This window comes from Sus scrofa, chromosome 9 (assembly GCF_054392235.1).
Source record: "Sus scrofa isolate SSC_HxYL_T2T_F1_AM1 chromosome 9, Sscrofa_HxYL_maternal_Yorkshire_Landrace_v2.0, whole genome shotgun sequence".
Classification (NCBI taxonomy): domain Eukaryota; kingdom Metazoa; phylum Chordata; class Mammalia; order Artiodactyla; family Suidae; genus Sus; species Sus scrofa.
The window spans coordinates 135,246,435-135,264,747 of NC_139391.1; the positions used below are offsets into that span (position 1 = coordinate 135,246,435).

The 18,313-nt window shown below is 50.3% G+C and overlaps 1 protein-coding gene across 13 annotated transcripts in view; it reads right to left on the minus strand.

Annotated features, from left to right (window-relative positions):
• Window positions 1-218: 218 nt before the first annotated feature.
• The window catches only part of VASH2 (vasohibin 2), a 37,774-nt gene continuing 19,679 nt past the window's right edge, over window positions 219-18,313 (minus strand). For 5 of the 13 annotated variants that reach the window (XM_003357590.5, XM_003357589.5, XM_084978061.1 and 2 more), the window contains 3 exons: window positions 14,538-14,919; window positions 12,497-12,612; window positions 219-3,243 (listed from right to left, as the gene is read on the minus strand). In XM_003357590.5, the coding sequence (XP_003357638.1) occupies window positions 3,171-3,243; window positions 12,497-12,612; window positions 14,538-14,919 (571 nt within the window). In that variant the 3' untranslated portion in view covers window positions 219-3,170. Of the gene's footprint in view, window positions 3,244-12,496; window positions 12,613-14,537; window positions 14,920-18,102; window positions 18,204-18,313 lie in introns of all 13 variants that reach the window. The other 8 variants (XR_014816544.1, XR_014816540.1, XR_014816542.1 and 5 more) reach the window with 4 other exon arrangements.

Here is an 18,313-nt window from a genome sequence, read left to right on the forward strand (position 1 = left end):
CTGTTGCCTCTTCCAAACGATCGCATTACCCTTTTCAGCCTTTATTACTGAGGGTGATGCCAAAATATAAGTGAATTAAGATACATCAAAATAGAGTGATGTTTAACAGAGTCTGAAAATTGTGGAAAAAGACAAGGGTGAGAAAAGTGAAAATTAATTCACTGGGACAAGTATATGACAAGAGGACAGGAAAAAAAAAATTGCAAGAAAAACAATCCTTGAGTTTCCAGGATGGTTTTATTAAAGTCCCATGCTGTGTATAAACATACAAGTGATGAGAAAACCATTAACTTGAAACATGCACTTATCTGGCATTCTCTAAAATACCATTATACAAGTTTTCATTTACTTAGAAAAATACCCACTAAAACAATCACAATTTTTCTTAGAAGAGTTTAAAAAAATGTATTGGCCAGAACAAAGTCCAAGAGAGTAATAAACAAGATTCTGAATTGTATGTCAAAAAAACTGTACAAGGTTGTACATAAAACTATAGCTTACAAAAAGCCTTGGGTATAGTAAGAATACTGAATTAAGATTTCCAAAGTTCTATTTACCAATATCTATTAATAAAATCCTTATGAAATAACTGACTTAGAAAAAGTGAAATGCTCATGACCTCAGAGAGTATAGAAAATACTAAATATCACTTTCTGAAATAAAGTGTACTCGAAACAGCACATGTAGTCTAGAATCAGAATTTCTGTCATTCATTTAAACTTTGCATGTATTGCCATAATGCCTTAAGCATAAAATTTCTCTTGCATGAATAACTTTAAAATAAGATGTTAAATCATTTCATAGTTTTTTTATCATTTGAATTATAGCCCGTTTTAAAATCAATTCTAAGGGGTAAAATCATGTTACGGGTTATTTTTCTGGCCTTATTATCGACTACTTCATTACAATTTAGGAGTTTGGTACCTTTTCATATCTTTTAGAAATTAACATTTCCGTAAGCAATAAAACCAGAATAACAACTAAGAACATTTTCAACTAAGTTTTTGGTTTCTCTGACTAACTCTTGTTTTGGGGAAGTGAATCTTCAAATCAGGAAGTGAGTGTGGAAGAAAAAATCAGGTTGCTAATTGAATCATCCAGCCAGTTGGAATTTTGACAGCTTCGACATCAGCGTGTTAGAAACAGCTTGTATTCCTATTCTTCCCCCTTTCCAAGGGGAACAAGAGACTGCAGTCTCTATTTTTGGATCGGACGGTACCTAATCCTTGGAAAATCCTATTCTGAGCTCTTAGAACGATTGCAGTGTTGATAAGTAGTCTACTTATTGGCTGTAATAAATTTTCGTATTGATAAAGGTCTATCTGTATAGATGGCTCTCTCATATTTCATCTGGACAGAGGGCTAAGACGGTATGCTGTAGAATGAGAATAAAGTGATTCACTGATGACTCCAAACATCTACATATATGCGGCCATGAGACCCAAAGACAACTCATCTTAAACTCTGGTAACACTCTTCTCCAAGAAAGTGATGACGTTCCAGCTTTTTAGCATCTGCGTATTTTGGCCTGATGGAGACGTACGCTTGCTTGGTCCTTTTTCATGTAAAGGACGTTGGAGCGCCTTTTTCAAGAAAACTTAATACTGTTGAGGGTAAAGTGAACTCAGGTGCCCATGGCTGAAGGATGAGGTCATTTGGCTTTTCATGTCACCCTCAGAGATAAAGAATCTCAATGAGCAGATTCTTACTTTTTTTAACTCCCTTCCCAAGTTACCTTCAGTCAAAGAAAGCCAGAGGGGCAGCACTGAGACTGAAATAGCGCTTTTGTTGACCAGCAGACTCCACTTAAATAGGCCTTCTGATCCATGAGTTGACATGGCTACTCACATCAAACAAGTGACTCAGAAGCTGACAACATACAGACTCTGAAGGCCACTGGCGCTTCTGTGTGCTCTGCAGCCAGAAGTTACACTGGCACTACCCCGTGCAGGCCAGATATTCCTACCAGGCTTCGTGGACTCCATCACCCTAGAAGGTATAACACTGTACCTGAAGACTTTTCCATTTAAAAATAAGGTTCTGCTTTTCGACGTCTTCACATTTTCTGATACCAGTCCCTAAATGTCATGAAGCAGTACCTAAAAGCAAGGTACTGGAAGATAACCACGCCATGCCGTGTTTGGTCTTAATATAAGACATCAGAGCCCATCTCCAACAGCAGTGAGTCCTGCAGAATCGAGGCCTGACTCAGAGTTTAAAAATCAGGTGAAATGTCAACAGAAAGTTCACCTGGTTCTCATGACCTACTGATTCACTCCTGGCCTCTGCCTTTCTGAGCGTGTTATTGTCAGGTAATCACAGTACCGCTCAATTAGGGGCACAGTGCATGGCCTTTTGTGCTTTTTGCTGGAGTCTGCAAAGTTTAAATGTTAGTGACAGACTGTAGACTAGCTCCTGAACGTGCTTTTTTTGTTTTGTTTTGAATGAACAAAAACTGCTGTCTGTGGATGCTTTAAGAAAGATTAACAAGTAACTCCAAGATCCTGAAAATGGTTTCCCGTATTGCCAAAAGAATATCAGTGCTTTTTAGTAAAACACGTACATGTAATACCTTAAATCTCATCGCACATGTGCACCAGGGGGAAAAAAAAAATCCAAACCTCGTGGAGATCCCCAGGGGAAATACTGGGGCAACAATACAAAGGGGATATAAAAAAACAAAAACACCATTAAGTTTGCATATCTGATGTCAAGATGCTGAGGTAATATTGACTGCTTAAAAAAAAAACCCACCAACCTTTGCCTCTGTTATTGCTGAAAAAGACATTAATACTGAGTTACCTTAACTCTATCAAAAGTGGGAGGGAGGGTTTCACGAACATTTACTACTAGTGAGGCATAATGTTCAAAGCAAGTAAAACAAAGCAGGTAAGTGGGAAAATAAAAAACTACAGTTATGGTCTTATCCCTCCTATCTGGAGTGAGGGAGACAGTCCAGCCCCAGGGGGGTTTATTACTTAGCCTTTGCGTGGTTGTCCCTTCGTGAATTTTTTTAAATTGTTACCACCCACTCAGAGTCTATTTCCAAGTGAATGCTTAAAAATAAAAGCCACAAGTTCTTAATAAATAGTTGCAGTTCCTCCTGAAGATGCTGGGTAAAGTGCAGAGGGAAGCACCAGAGAAGCCCTGTTGCTGGCTGTATGGCTGGACTAAATTCGGATCTGATAGCCCACTTCATTCAGAGTGCTGAGATCAGCCACCTTCTTTTCAGGCAGTGCCGGCCTAGGGGTGACAGACAGAGGGGTGGTGCGGGGCAGGGGGTGGGATGAGAACGGTTATTGAGTATTGTCAGAGCCTCTCCCCTCTGGCGTTTGTCCCCACCCCGTCTCCCCAGCCTTAGCTCCCAGCTCTACCTCTTGTTCTTCAGTCCACCTTTCTAGGTTTTTAAGGGACATTCTGAACAGGCTTTCAAGGTAGAGTTCAAAAAAATTGACCGGTTGCTCAAAGTTTGTTCAGTCCAAGCCTGAATTTGGTTAGCCTCTAACTTCTAAGACCTAAAGTAGCCTTGCAAAGGTCTGAAAAAGGTCTACTATGAGCACACTAACCATCTGAGCCAAATTCTAGAAACCTTGGCTTCCTGAGAGCTCGTGTCACATTGTCTCTTAGCTGCTGGGAGAAATCTGCAATGGCCTGTTTTCTCTCAGTCCCACGACCACCAGCACCTGCTGGGAAGTCAGTGACAGAACAGGCCACAGAGAAAAAACAAACGCCGACCACTCAGCCCTATGGTAGCTCCCTGGGGTCACTGCCGTGATGAGCCGTAGGCATGAGCCACAGGCACGCCATCGCCTCGGAAGCCGGGTTTTGGCCACTCTCCTGGCTTCCTCACTTTGGAGCCTCTCAGCCCTGAGGAACTGAATTTCCACATTTTTGGTAGTTTCTGTGTTTGGTAGTTTCTAAAACGTCTCCCTTTTCTTTTCCCACACTCTGCTATTTGGCAGCCTTGAAAATAGATGCACTTTAGGAGTTCCTGTCATGGTGCAGTGGTTAACGAATCTGACTAGGAACCATGAGGTTGTGGGTTGGATCCCTGGCCTTGCTCAGTGGGTTAAGGATCTGGCGTTGCCATGAGCTGTGGTGTAGGTTGCAGACACGGCTTGGATCCCGTGTTGCTGTGGCTGTGGTGTAGGCTGGCGGCTACAGCTCCGATTAGACCCCCAGCCTGGGAACCTCCATGTGCCACAGGGGCACCCCTACAAAAGACAAAAAGACGAAAAAAATAAAATAGATGCATTTCATTATTATTATTATTATTTTGGCCACACCTGAGGCATGTGGAAGTTCTAGGGCCAGGGATTGAACTTGGACCACAGGTGTGACCTGAGCCACAGCAGAGCCCATGCCAGATCCTTAGGCTGCAGAGCCATCAGGGAACTCCTAGTGCACTTGAATTTGGAGCTCTTTGGCCTCCTTTTTCTAAAACTTTCCTCATCCTTTCTATCAGTTCCCCATGCCTTCCAGGTGCTGAGAAATCACCGTTATAAATAGCTTTTTCTTATGAGGCACTGACTCTGTGCCAACCATTATTCTAAGCAGTTTATGTGGATGAATTAATTCTCACTAAACTTTATGGGGGTGATAATGTTACTATCCACTTTGCAGAGGAAGAAGAGGAGGCACTGAAAGTTAGGTAACTTGCTCAAAGCCAAGTCACGTGATTAGCAAGTAGTGGGAAACAGAGTTCTTCCCCAGAATTTAGAGCCATGCCCTTGACTGCCCCCCGTCCTCCTGCTTCCCGCACAAAGCATCTTCCCAGGCATCTGAGGATGACACCAGGCCACTCCTGCCTCTGCACCGTGGCTTATGGAACACCTCCCCCATGTCTTGTCACCTCGTCAAGGTCCAACCCGGATGCCACTTCTCCCATAAAGTATTTCTTTTTTGTTTTTTTTTTTTTTTTTTTGCTATCTTGGGCCGCTCCCGCGGCATATGGAGGTTTCCAGGCTAGGGGTCTAATCGGAGCTGTAGCCACCGGCCTACGCCAGAGCCACAGCAACGCAGGATCCGAGCCGCGTCTGCAACCTACACCACAGCTCACGGCAACGCCGGATTGTTAACCCACTGAGCAAGGTCAGGGACCGAACCCGCAACCTCATGGTTCCTAGTTGGATTCGTTAACCACTGCGCCACGACGGGAACTTCCCATAAAGTATTTCTGACCTCCCTTACAACACGCTTTTCCTCGCTCCATCCGTAGCTCTGGTATTTCCTTTTGTGCATCTGTTAACCCCATGGGTTCCTACTCATGCCAGCCTCAGAGACTGCAAACAACTTGAGAGCAGGGATCAAATAATTCGTCTTTGAATCCAGTGCTGAATATCCCATACCACTCAATAAACTTTAGTTCTTACTAACATGTAAATGGCTAATAGGGCTTCATCATGTTCCCTTTTTTTATCATGGATTATTTTTACTGAACAAAAGCAAAAGTTCTAAGCCAGGAATTCAAGCCACCATGACAACATTCTAAGAATGAACAAGTGGGAAGTTTTTTTTTTTTTTTTTTTCTTTATAGGAGAGGCTTTACCTTATCTCAAAAAGCCACTCAGGGGAACCTGCCTACTTGTCCAGCTGAATGTAGGTCTGCAACATCAGACAGCTTGGGGGCTTCCAAGGGAGAGGGACGACTAGGTTGTCTCCTTCCCTATCTGTCCTCACCCCTCCCACCTACCCTGAGGGACCCAAAACCCAGGGGAGAAAAAATCCTGGCAGAAAATGAGTTAAACTGTAATTCCCAGTGAACTGCCTAGAAGGTGAAACCTTCTTCTTCCACAGCAACACCAGCTGCAGTTTCCTGGCCTGGCAAAGGGCAGAAGTGGGTTATCACAGCATGCCACCTGCCTGTGGGCCCAGCCAGAAATACTGTTCGGTGCTTGCCAGCTCATGTCAGGGCTGCAGCTGGGGGAGCTTTTGCATGTGGACGGGCCTCTCCCAAGTGCTGCCCTGGCTATAATTAGACTATTGCAAGGGGGGTTATTTTTAAGAAACACAAGCACCAGGATGATGATTCAGCCGGGTCTGCACTTGCCCAGAACCTCACATCAGCTCCGGGGTTATTATTTTAAACTGAACAATATATTTCTCCAAATCCCTCCCCAGTCCAAACAAGGACAAGAAATCAAAGGAGTCTCCTTCTGAAGGGCTCTTGGCTACCTTCCGTTTTAGGGAAGGCGGGGTAGGGACTTGGGGTTTCCTTTGATGCACTTTGTGGAAGGAAGGGGGGCCACTTCTCTCTGCACGCAAAGGGATGCTCCCAGCCTCATCTGTTGTCACGTCAGCACATCCAGGGTGACACATCCAGGGTGAACTAGGGTGACCGCCTGGAGCCCTGGTCCCAAGTCTACCTGCAGCCCCACCCTCAGGCCTGCATCCCCGGAGTCAGCTGCTGCGGAGCTGTGCAGAGGGTGACGGTTCCACAGAGAAGCTGTGCCGTGGGGCAAGCTCCTGTATTCAGCACAGACTGCTAGTGTTTGCTAACTGCTTCTTGATAGTTCAGGGAGAGTGAAGGCATGGAGTCTTTCACACACTCCAAGGCACAAAGAGCTCAGCCGGATTGGATGTTGGTGCCTGTGAAGCCACAAGAAGTGTCAGAAGCAGAAAAGGATGGCAGCATGCTGAGGACAGAAGGGGGCCTGAACAGCCAAGCTGGTGTGTATCTGTGTGAGGCTGGGCCTCAGGAAAGAGGCAGGAAGTGGCAGGAAAGCCTATGGGGGCCCCCCTAAACCATCCAGCCCCCTTTCTGTCCCTCTGGCTAAGGGCTGTGTCTGGGGCATCTCCTCTCCTTGCGTCCCAACACCCCCAGCCCCGACCCCAAGCTGTCACTGGGCAGGATGGGTCAGAGGGCCTGAGCGGCACCTGGAGAGCAGGGCTCCTGACACCTGCTGCCTACATACTCACAGGAATTTTTTTTTTTTTTTGGTCTTTTTTTTGCTATTTCTTTGGGCCGCTCCCGCGGCATATGGAGGTTCCCAGGCTAGGGGTTGAATCGGAGCTGTAGCCACCGGCCTACGCCAGAGCCACAGCAACGCGGGATCCGAGCCACGTCTGCAACCTACACCACAGCTCACGGCAACGCCGGATCGTTAACCCACTGAGCAAGGTCAGGGACCGAACCCGCAACCTCATGGTTCCTAGTTGGATTCGTTAACCACTGCGCCACGACGAGAACTCCAACACAGGAATTTTTTAAGCAACGCTTTGTGCCAGGTAGCTCGCAGGTCTTGGAGTTACCAAGACAAACAGCCCAGTGGAGTTGGGGTTCTTCCGGGGAAAAAATCTACCTTCTGCTGGGTGTGCGAGAGACTTCGGGGACACAGCCCATCTCTGCCCCAGACAAAGCTGCCTGATGGGGACACACAAGCCAGCAGTCAGGCTACTCCTGCCTCTCACTCCCGTCTCCCTTGAGGTCACAGCCCTTCAGCGTAGCGGTGCATATGCCCAAGTTCACGGGCGCTCACCCTCACGCTCCACAGCTTACAGCCATGCCATGTGGTCTCTGGAGTCCAGAAAGGGATTTACGGTAACGGTACAAAGGCAGCCTCTCGGTCCTCAGTGTTGAGGGTGCAGAGCAGGCCAGATCGGGGTGATGCTTCCCGGCACTCCCAAGTTAAGGCGGACCCCCCAGGACCCCGCTTGTCTAGTCTGGGAGAAGCCAGGTCAGGCCAGGCCCGGATTTAGGACTTAGGGCCTAAAGGGGTGGGCCTCAGGGGGAACCGTGGGATGGGGGGTGGTTCCTGCCCACCTGTCACCCTCACTCAAAGCCAGGCCCCCTTCACACTCACATTCCTTACTTCCCAGGGCGGCAGGCCCCACCGCTGGCAGCTGATGAGGCAGACAGCTGAAGTCGCAGTGTGGACAGACAGGCCTGAGCCTAGAGAGGTGTGGCTCCAGAGAGCGTCTCCTGCCCTCTGCCCTTTCCCTCAAGCCCTCCCCAGGCAGGAGACCCTGGCCAGAGACAAAGAGCCAGGACGCCACTGAGATTCCCGGGCTCTGATCTCATCTCTCCTTTCGAGGGCAGAAAACTGCTCTCGAAACCCCAACCCTGGCTCATTGCCGACACTAGCCAGCCCTGGCGGCCCCTGGCTCACTCTGCCAGAGGCAATCTTTCCTGACGGCCCATCACCCCACCTTGGTTTCCTCAAGCATCCCCAGGAGCCCTGGACCATGGGCAATGCCCTGGGGAATGAAAGTGGCCGGGCCTCTGAGTTGGAAACTACCTTCTCTTGGAAACGCCACATCATCCCAGAGGCCCTGCTTCTCTCTCCGTAAACTTTCCAGTTTTCCCTCGCTCCTTGGGCTCCCTCTATATTCCACAGGAAGGAAATCTGCTCCTTTCCACCTTTGGGGAGAGTTTCTCATTTGGAATCTAAAGAGAATGACCTCTTGGGCCCCATTCAGAACCTCTTCAATGGGTTGAGACCATGGAACCAAACCCCTGCTCAATGACTTCATTTAGAAATGACTCGAAGGCTTTGCTAACCAGCTGCCTGGAGTCACCTTCCTGAGCCCGGTGACCGAATGGGGCAGGAATCCCCCGGTCTAGCTGTGGCCCGGCAGTGAAAGGAGGCCTCTCACTGGGCTGAGTAACCTCTGCAACGCTCAGGTCTCCAGCAGAGTGAGCAAAACCCACTGGAACCAGGAACCAGATTGAAGAAAGGAAATCAAAGCGGTGGAAAAGACTTGGGAAGAGCAAAGAAGAGACACGGAGAGGGAGGGGGAAAAGGAGCCAGCCAGAGGGAGGGGTCAAAGACGGCCCTGTGGGTCCTGAGGGACTCGTGCCCAATTTAGAAGAAGGTTCCTCGCGGTCCCTCCAATGGGCGGGCGCTGCTTTCACGCAAAATCGGGCAACCCAGCCAGAAAACCACTGTCTGCTTCCCCCCACTCTCCCGGGTTCAGATGGCAGGCGGCAAGCTGAGAGGTGTGGACGAGCAGAGGTGGACAGGACCCTAGGGAGCATTTGGGTTTTCAGGGGCGCGCAGGTGGCATGGAAGGTGGAATGGTTCTTTATGGGGGAGGGCAGTCCTGAGCTTTGCAGGGCATTTCCCACCTTGGCCCCCAGGTTTCTGAGGAGCAAAACCCTCCCTCCCCCTGCATCTCTAACCCTTCTCCCCCAGGGGGCGTCCTGACCCCCTGGTGAGAACCTCAAGGCAGGCTGAAAAGGATGCTGTGAAGAAGTTGGTCTAAATTCCCAGAAGGCCTTTGACATCGTAGATCTCAGTCTCTACCTCCCTGACTCTTTAAAACCACGAGAAACAACCTGACCCATTCTGTGTGGCAGGTTCTTTCAACACTCCTAGGGGAGCAGAGCCTGCGAAAGGACCCCTGGGGCAGAGAGATGGGGAGTCCCTGTTTCTCTCTTGAAACTCTCAGCTGACACTAATGCAGTCACCGCACTTGCCCTCCCACTCAGCCGACTCCTTTGTCAACCCAGTGACACTGAGGCTCCTTTCTAGAAGGATTATTCAGACAAGTGCAAAAATGGAGAGGAATGCAAGGCTGGAAGTCGCTCCAGCTGTAGGGAGGTGGTGGCTGGGGACGGAAAGCCACTAAAATTATCCACGCAGAGACAGAGACCGGGACCCCACAGCTGATGGGCCTCTTGCCTGTTATGGTAACTTTCCACGCTTGGGGCCACTCCCCAGCTTCACTGTGGCACCCAACACATTTAGAAATGACTTGATGGCCTTAGGTAATGCCAAAATAATAACACAGTGACAGTCACCAAGCCCTTCCCAGTCCTGACTGTTCTCTAGTAGGATGCCCAGAGTTTGCCAGAGTTATCTGGGTCACAACCAAATTTGTCATTTTCTCAGTTCCATGCCGAAAGCAAGATTATCCAGAGAAAAGCCTGCTTGGTGATGGCCATGGGTAGAGGCTGAGAAGCTGCTTTTCTCCAGACACATCTGTAGGAACCAAGCTGTCCTAGGTTCTAGTCTGTTGCAAGGGTGGAAGCTGGGATCAAACCCTCATCCTCATGGATGTTGGTCAGGTTCATTACTGCTGAGCCACAACAGGAACGCCTTGACTTTGCTTCTTTTTCTCTTCTCTCTCCTTTCTTTCCTTGAGATCTTAGCGAGCTGTTGTTTTTTTAACTCACTTCTGAGGAGATGCCTCTAGAAGCATGCTCTCTACTCCCCAATGTCCTCAAACTCCAGATCTGCATTTTCAGCCCCTTGTACGACACTGGCCCCGGATGCCTAAGGAGCACCTCAAAGCCCACAGTCCAAACGCGAACTCACCTGCTCCTTCCAGTCTCCTCAAACCACTGCCACCACCACCAGGAGCTTCTGTCACCCTGACTTTTGTCCCCACGACCAACTTCTAAGGTATTATTGGCTTTACCATCCCTGGGCAATCATGGTAAATTTTTCTGATTAAAAACTTAATATGCTTTGGGCTGCAAAGCTCCTGTGGCTCCAAGTCAAATGACTCCAACAGGAGTCGCCTTAAAAACGGACAGCTGCCCTTCTGTGCATACATCCATCAGGTAGAATACCTAGGCCTTCCTGTGCCCTGGACCCCAGAGGCCTGAGGGGAGGGCCAGATTTTATGGACCGCTCAACATTTGCTGAAGGGGGGTGGGGAGCCCGTCAGAAAAGGACTCAGGCCTCCGTGGGCAGAAAGGATAATCCATGAGAAGGGAGGGCCCCGCCCCTGCTTCAGGAGCAGCCGGATTCCTGTTTCTAGGTCACTCACTCTATGCCCAACAGCCCTCGGGGAAGGGTTTACATGTTCACAGTCCTCCGAGACAACGGCTACTTTGTTCAGTGACAGCAAACGAATGGATGTCTGAATCAGAGAGGCGGCGAGACAGGGTCAGGGTCAGGGTCAGGGTCAGGGTCCGGGGTGTTGTTCAGCATCAGGGGCGCGAGCAGGGTCAGAGGCCCTGCATGAAAGCCTCGACGCCATCCTTCTCCTAAAAAGGACAAATCTCTGCCGAAAGCATCCTGACCTTCAGCTCCAGGAGCCCCGACCCTCCCCCTGCATCATTCCTCCTGGTCTCCAGCCATTTCGCCCAAGGCCTCCCGGGCGGTGGATGCTGAAGCCTGGGGGCTGGCGGTGGGAGGTGGAGCCAGGAGGAAACCTCCCTCGGAACAGTCCTGATGTCATCCTGTCCTGTTCTACCCAAAACAGACCCAGGGCTCGCCTCCTCCGCCACCGTCCCAGAGTCAAGGGACCTGCATTCTAGCCCCCGTTCCATCAAGGACCAGCTCGTCACAGCATAAAGTTAACAAACCTTTTTCTGTGCCCTTGCGTTTTTTTCATTTGAAAGTGAAACCTGTAAAACCCTCCCTTCTTCCTCGACAGGCCTGATGTGGTAACAGTCACACACATGTCAAGAAGTTCACCACGAACAAATCGCCCTCAGCGCCTCTCTAACTTGATCCTTCTAGCACCTTGTGAGATGGGCAAGAAACGCATTTTATCCTCTCCGGCGAATGCAGACACCCATGCTCCCAAAGGATCTGCCCAGGCTGCAAGGCTCAAGGGTGACGGAGCCCAAGCCCAGGCTAGACCTCTGTGCCCTGTACCACACAGTGCCCTGCCCCGTGAGAACCCATGTGACCGACACAGGGTGCTGCTGGTATTCATCAGAGGGTATTTTTTCCCAGGGTGAGTCTGGCCACATGCTTGCCAGCAGGTTATCACTGTACTCTGGGCATCCTTTGCATCTCGTCTTTCGTTTCTGAAGTGGGCCGGTTTGACCTGAGAAGTAATTGCGGAATCACTAGCCTCGGGGCTAAAACGGGGGAGGGAGGGCACAGTCGGCCAAGGAAGAGGAGGAGCCTAGCGGGATTTCTGATGCCATCATCCACAGAGGGCGATAGTGCTTTCTGCGGGGCACGGAGGGCTGAGGTTTTAGGCAAGTCATTCATCTCTTTCTCTCTCTCTCTCTCTTTTTTTCTTTTTCAGCCACACCCAAGGGATATGGAAGTTCCTGGGCCAGGGATCACATCTGAGCCAGAGCTGCGACCTACACCACAGCTGCAGCGAGGCCAGATCGTTAACCCTGTTAAGGATCGAACCAGCAATGCCACAGAGACAAGCCGGATCTTAACCCACTGTGCCATAGTGGGAACTCCCATCACTTCTAACCAGTTCCTTTTGGGATGAGCGAACTTAAATCTGGAAAGGCTGCATGACATGCCTAAGGCCCCCTAGCTCAGAAGCAGCTGAGCTGGCTCTAGCCCCAGGGTTCCTAACTCTTATGGCCAGAGCTCCCTCCTCCTGCTTCAGGATTTGGGGCTCTTCTCCGTGTCACACTGTCCCAGGCTTTTCCCTCCAACTGTGTCTACATCTGAAAGTCCGGGAGGAAGCAACTGGAGTTGACAGGCACACGGGGTTGACACCTCTTCCACAAGACATGTCCCTGGAGGATCACTGCGTGGTTCAAACACCAAGCCCACAGCCTTGTCCCCGTGGGCCAGGGCCACCCCACAGGCCTCGAGGCGGGGAAAGAGGAAACACTACTCACGACTTGTCTCGTCTGCCGAGCCGTCTTGGGGGGCTCGCCTGTCTCCTTCGGGGGGACAGGGATTTTCCCCGGCTTCTCACTTGAGTTGGAGAGTGGGCACTTGCAGGTTTCAGGATCTGGAGGAGAACACGAGGAATGACCACGCCGGCTCCTAACAGACCCACCCTCCGGCCTTCCTGCAGCCCAGCGTGCCAGCCCTGGCCCGTTGGTGATCCCGTGCTCCGGAAGGCCCTGAGCTGGAAGACCTCTGGAAGGAGGTTCCAGACATACACAGGCCTCTCAGGCCACACTGGCAAGAAGCAGAGGTACCACTTCCCGGAGGACGATGTGATCACACGTGCCTCTTCCCCACGACAGGGGCAGGAGCCCAGCGCCTCAGCCTCTGGGGCTGTTGGGTTGCTCAGTAAAGTCCCCTCTCGTGATGGCAAAGTCCCATCTACATGGCCCCGGAAACACCGCGTCCTTCCTCACACCCTCCCTCCCTCCCCACCCCATGAAGAGTGGGCTCAACTGATCAAGAATCTCCGTTCCAGGCTCCGCCCAGTGAAGATGACAAGTCCCCAGGTGTGAAATACAACCGAGCCCGCATCTGGTGTAACCCTTTCCCCCTGCGGGCCACAGCGCATACACAGGCTTCCTCTCAGTGACCCTGTGAGCCCTGGAGGGGCAAGGACAGACAGGCATCCTGTCAGCTTGAAAGTGATGACAGGGTAGAAGGAAGAAGGGCTTATGAGTGTAGTTTATATAAAGCCCACAGAGCAGACACTGCTTTCTTTGCTATTGTGACACCAGGTCAGAATTTTATGCCAGGAGTTCCCGTCGTGGCGCAGTGGTTAACGAATCCACCTAGGAACCATGAGGTTGCGGGTTCGGTCCCTGCCCTTGCTCAGTGGGTTAACGATCTGGCGTTGCCGTGAGCTATGGTGTAGGCTGCAGACGCGGCTCGGATCCCCTGTTGCTGTGGCTCTGGCGTAGGCCGGTGGCTACAGCTCCGATTCAACCCCTAGCCTGGGAACCTCCATATGCCGCGGGAGCGGCCCAAGAGATAGCAACAACAACAACAACAAAAGACAAAAAGACAAAAAAAAAAAAAAAAAAAAAAAAAGAATTTTATGCCAAAGGGCTTTGCAACTTACAAAGCAAAGCAGTGATAAAACACACCTCTAAAGTAGATTATATGACAGGATGACCCACTCATCCTGGTTTGCCTAGAACTGTCCTGGCTTTAAGTACTGAAAATCTCATGTTCTGGGAAACCCCTGAGTTTCAGGGAAATTGAGATGACTGGCCACTTTCATTATAAAGACAAAACAGAACAAAACAAAACGAGAGCCTTAGTATAAAATGACTAACATTTTAGAATGACTCATAGAGGGAACTGCAGGCCAACACACTGCTTTAGCTGTACCATCTCTATTGACTTTAACTCTGGGTTGTTTTGTGGTGGGTAGGGCTGCACCCAGGGCATGTGAAGTTCCCGGGCCAGGGATGAAACCCATGCCACAGCAGTGACCCAAGCCATAGTAGTGACAATGCCAGATCCTCAACTAGATAGGCCACCAGGGAACTCCAGCTCTGGTTTTTAAAGTAGTATATGCAAAGAGACTTAAATGGTCCGTGTCAAATAGCAAATCACTTTTCTAATTTTTTTTTTTTTTTTTTGGCTTTTTGTCTTTTTAGGGCCGTACCCACAGCATATGGAGGTTCCCAGGCTAGGGGTCGAATTGGAGCTGTAGCTACCGGCCTACACCAGAGCCACAGCAACACCAGATCTGAGCCGCGCCTGCAACCTACACCACAGCTCTCGGCAATGCCGGATCCTTAACCCACTGAGCGAGGCCAGGGACCGCAACCTCATGGATCCTAGTCGGACTTGTTTCTGCTACACAGAGACGGAAACTCCCCGAGTCACTTTTCTTCTGTTTTACGAGGGTGCCAACTAAGTACGACAGCCTCAAAAGCTTCCACGGGGCATGGGTCGGGGAGGGGCGTGGTGGCAGAGCGCGCTCTGGCATCCCTGGTTTGCCTTCCCAGCACCTACCTTCATTCTCATGTCCCTGGCATACTTCTCCAGCTCCTTCCTCACATCCGCCCTCAGCATCTTTGAAACATTGAGGACCAGCTGCTTCCACTCGATGGGCTGGAAGCTATGAGGCTCATGGGGCACGTACAGCCCAATCTTGACCTTCTTGAGTGTGTGCAGGTATTTCTTGTAGGAGTCCTCGAAGTCAAAGATGAGGTCACTCAGAGTCCGAAAGGTCAGTGGCTTGTCCATCAGCTCAGCCCTTCGGCTCATGCCCAGCGAGCCGTAGCGGCCATTGCAGTAAATCCCCAGCACGACGTGGTGAAAGTAGTTTCCTGAGAAGTAGGTTTTGAAGCTGATGGGGAACCGCTCGATGGAAGGCTGTCCATTGGTGAAGTATCTTAGACAATCGGAGTCAAGGAAGAGAAAGGAGGCCTTGAAGATTCCCAGAACTTGGGCTCCCCGGAAGGAAAAGTGGCCCGTGCGGTCAGGGGGTCCATCCCTCTGCCTCTAAGCAGGCCCACACCTGGCCTTTCCAGACTAATCCTCTAATAAAGGACTCACTCGACATCTCTGAGTACCAACTGTATGGTGCACGCCAAACCAAATTAGGAGGGGACAAAGAGGAGTTCCCACTGTGGCTCAGTGGGTTAAGAACCTGACTAGTATCTGTCAGGATGTGGTTTGATTCCCTGGCCTCGCTCAGTGGGTTAAGGATCCAACGTTGCCGTGAGCTGTGGTGTAGGCCGGCAGCTGTAGCTCCTATTCGACCTCTAGCCCCGGAACTTCCATATGCCACAGGTGCGGCCCTAAAAAGAAAACGAAGGGGACAAAGAGGGAAGTTTTACCATCCTCTTTTGTAATTAAGTAAACAAGCCGCACCGAGGTACTTTTTCCTCCCTCGGAGCTCTACAGGGAATAATGAGCTATTAAAGGTGGCCTTATGCCATGGAATGTCCTTCGTCGTTAATTCTGGCTGGAGTACAGGGCGCAGACCAGGGCCAGAAGGACTGCGCAGGGGTGTGGGGAGAAATGACGACCAGAAGGGAGGCAAGGCGATGGAGATGTAACAGACACAGAGCAGCTGATGGGACAGGACAGGACAGAAAGGTGTCAGAACGGGTCACATCTGGGAGATCCCGTTGTGGCTCAGTGGAAACAAACCCAACTAGGATCCATGAGGACACCGGGTTTGATCTGTGGCCTTGCTCAATGGGTTAAGGATTCGGTGTTGCCCTGAGCTGTGGTGTAGGTCGCAGATGTGGCTTGGATCTGGCATTGCTGTGGCTGTTGTGTAGACCGGTAGCTGCAGCTCCGATTTGACCCCAAGCCTGGAAACTTCCATGTGCCATGCGTGCAGCCCTAAAAAGCAAAAAAGAAAAAAAGAATGGGTCACACCTGCACCTTGTCTGCTCCTCTCTTGGGCCCGGTACACACCTGCCAGCAGCCTTGGGTACCACACAGAGAGCTGCCTGCAGCGGCCCAAACTCTGGCTCCCTCAGTCCTCAACCCACCTGGCATCACAGCTCGGTTCTCTACATGCACTGCCCTTTTGGTGTGAGCCACCCAGCCTCCCACTGTCAGCTCAGTTTGGGCCCAGCCCCAGGGTGCGGCTTCAGCTGACTGCCCCACCGACTCCACATGCAGGAATGACGACAAGAGGCACCACGCCCTCCTGTCCATCCTGAAGTCTCTGGACAGCCCTGATGAGGCTGTGGTGACCCAAGGACCCAACTCTTCTGGACTGGGACACTGGAAATTCAAAATACACTGAAAACTGTATTAGGTATCTCGAGACCTTTTCCAGGGTAAATAACAATCCAATTTTTTTGGCCATGCCCACGGCATTCAAGTTCCTGGACCAGGAATGGAACCCACACCACAGCTGTAACCAGAGCCACAGCAGTGACACTGCCAGATCCTTAGCCCAGGGAGCCACACGGGAACTCCAACAATCTAATTTCTTAATGCAGTGGCCTGTGCGTGGTAGGTGCGGGGTACATGGATACACTTCTCCCCTCTCTGAGAATGTCACCCTTTCTTGCCCTGCTCCAATTTACTTTCCACAAGGCGGCCAGAATGATCTACTGAAGCCAAAATTTGGTATGTGCCCCTCTTCTGCTTAAGTTTTCTGCTTAAGTCTCTCACCTTCTCCAGGACTTGGTCCAAATCCCTCAGCAAAGTCCTGCCATGACTGGCCCCTACCCGCTGACCTCCAGGCACCCTGAGACTTTTCGAAGGATACACCCTGAGACCATAAAGAACCCACAGATCTCTGCCCACTGCTCTCAGCACACATATGAGAACATGAAGAATTCATATTCAGAACATGAAGTCAAAGATGCCTGAAAATTTTAAATGACCTTAACATTACAAAGCTATGAGATTGAAGTGACCTATGAAACTTTCAAAGATATGCTCTAAACCCACTGCCCACTACCCTGCTGGAGGATGTATGTAGTATATGCCCCTATTGCAGTATAACTTCTTTCATGGCTTCACTCACGCATCACTCTTTTTCTTTTTCTTTTTTTTTTTTAGGCCCGCACCTGCAGCATATGGAGGTTCCCAGGCTAGGGGTCGAATCGGAGCTACAGCTGCAGGCCTACAGCACAGCCACAGCAACGTGGGATCCAAGCCGCCTCTGCAACCTACACCACAGCTCACCACAACGCCAAATCCTTAACCCACTGAGTGAGGCCAGGGATCGAACCCGCAACCTCATGGTTCCTGGTCGGATTCGTTTCCACTGCACCACGACGGGAACTCTCACACATCACTCTTATAGTGCGAGGGGTTCAAACCTGGCAAGGATCTTCAGGGTCTTCTAGGACTCGTGAGTGATAAGGATGCTGTGTGGGCTTTTTCCCTCTGCACAGGCTGCACCCTGACCAGAAAAGCCTCACTTCCTGGGTGCGAAACTTCTCCTGACCTTCCTCTGTGTGGACATCTCCCCGCTGCCCCAGCAAGGAGTCCCACCCACAGCGCTTGGGGCTTATTCATCCAGCCTTGTGTGTGTATGTGTGTGTTATCTTGTGAGAGCAGCTGTGCTCTGCACCCCAGTATCCCCAGCATCGCACAGAAGCGTGCAGTTAATGCTTTTGCTGAAAGAATGGATCTTAGATGATGAGGACACGTTTCCTGATGCCTAAAAGGACCGCGCTCGACAGAGACAGACAAACACTGTCTGATATCACTTATACGTGGAATCTAAAACATACAACAAACTAGTGAGTATAAGAAAAAAAGAAAGAGACTCACAGAGAACAAACTAGTGGGGCCAGGGGGAGGGGTGACATGGGGGGCGGGGGAGGCACAAACTATTGGCCGTAAGGTAGGCTCGAGGATGTACTGCACAGCAGGGGGAATATAGCTGATATACTGTAATAACTATACATGGAAAGTAACCTTTAAAATTGTATGAACACTGAAAAAAAACAAAAAACAAACAAACAAAAAAACGGACTGCACTCAGTGTGGGGCTACTCCGGGTACCCTTAAAGGAAAGAAGCCTTGTCCTCTGCCCTCGATTTAATCACACATGGCTCCTCTCTATGAAAATGATTCCTTGGGTTCCCTTCACCTTATCATGTGAGGTTAACTGGCCGTCAGGGAGTGAAATCACATCCTTCGGAGTCCTTGTACGTGAATTCTTACTTGTTTTCCAGGGCGCGTTCTCCGGGGCTGAAATAAGGGCATTCCTCAGTTGTTTAATCAGTGTAACAAACACTTACTAAGTATCTTCTGTGCCGACAGACTGCTGGGTCGGGCTGCGGAGACAGAGGTGAAGACCA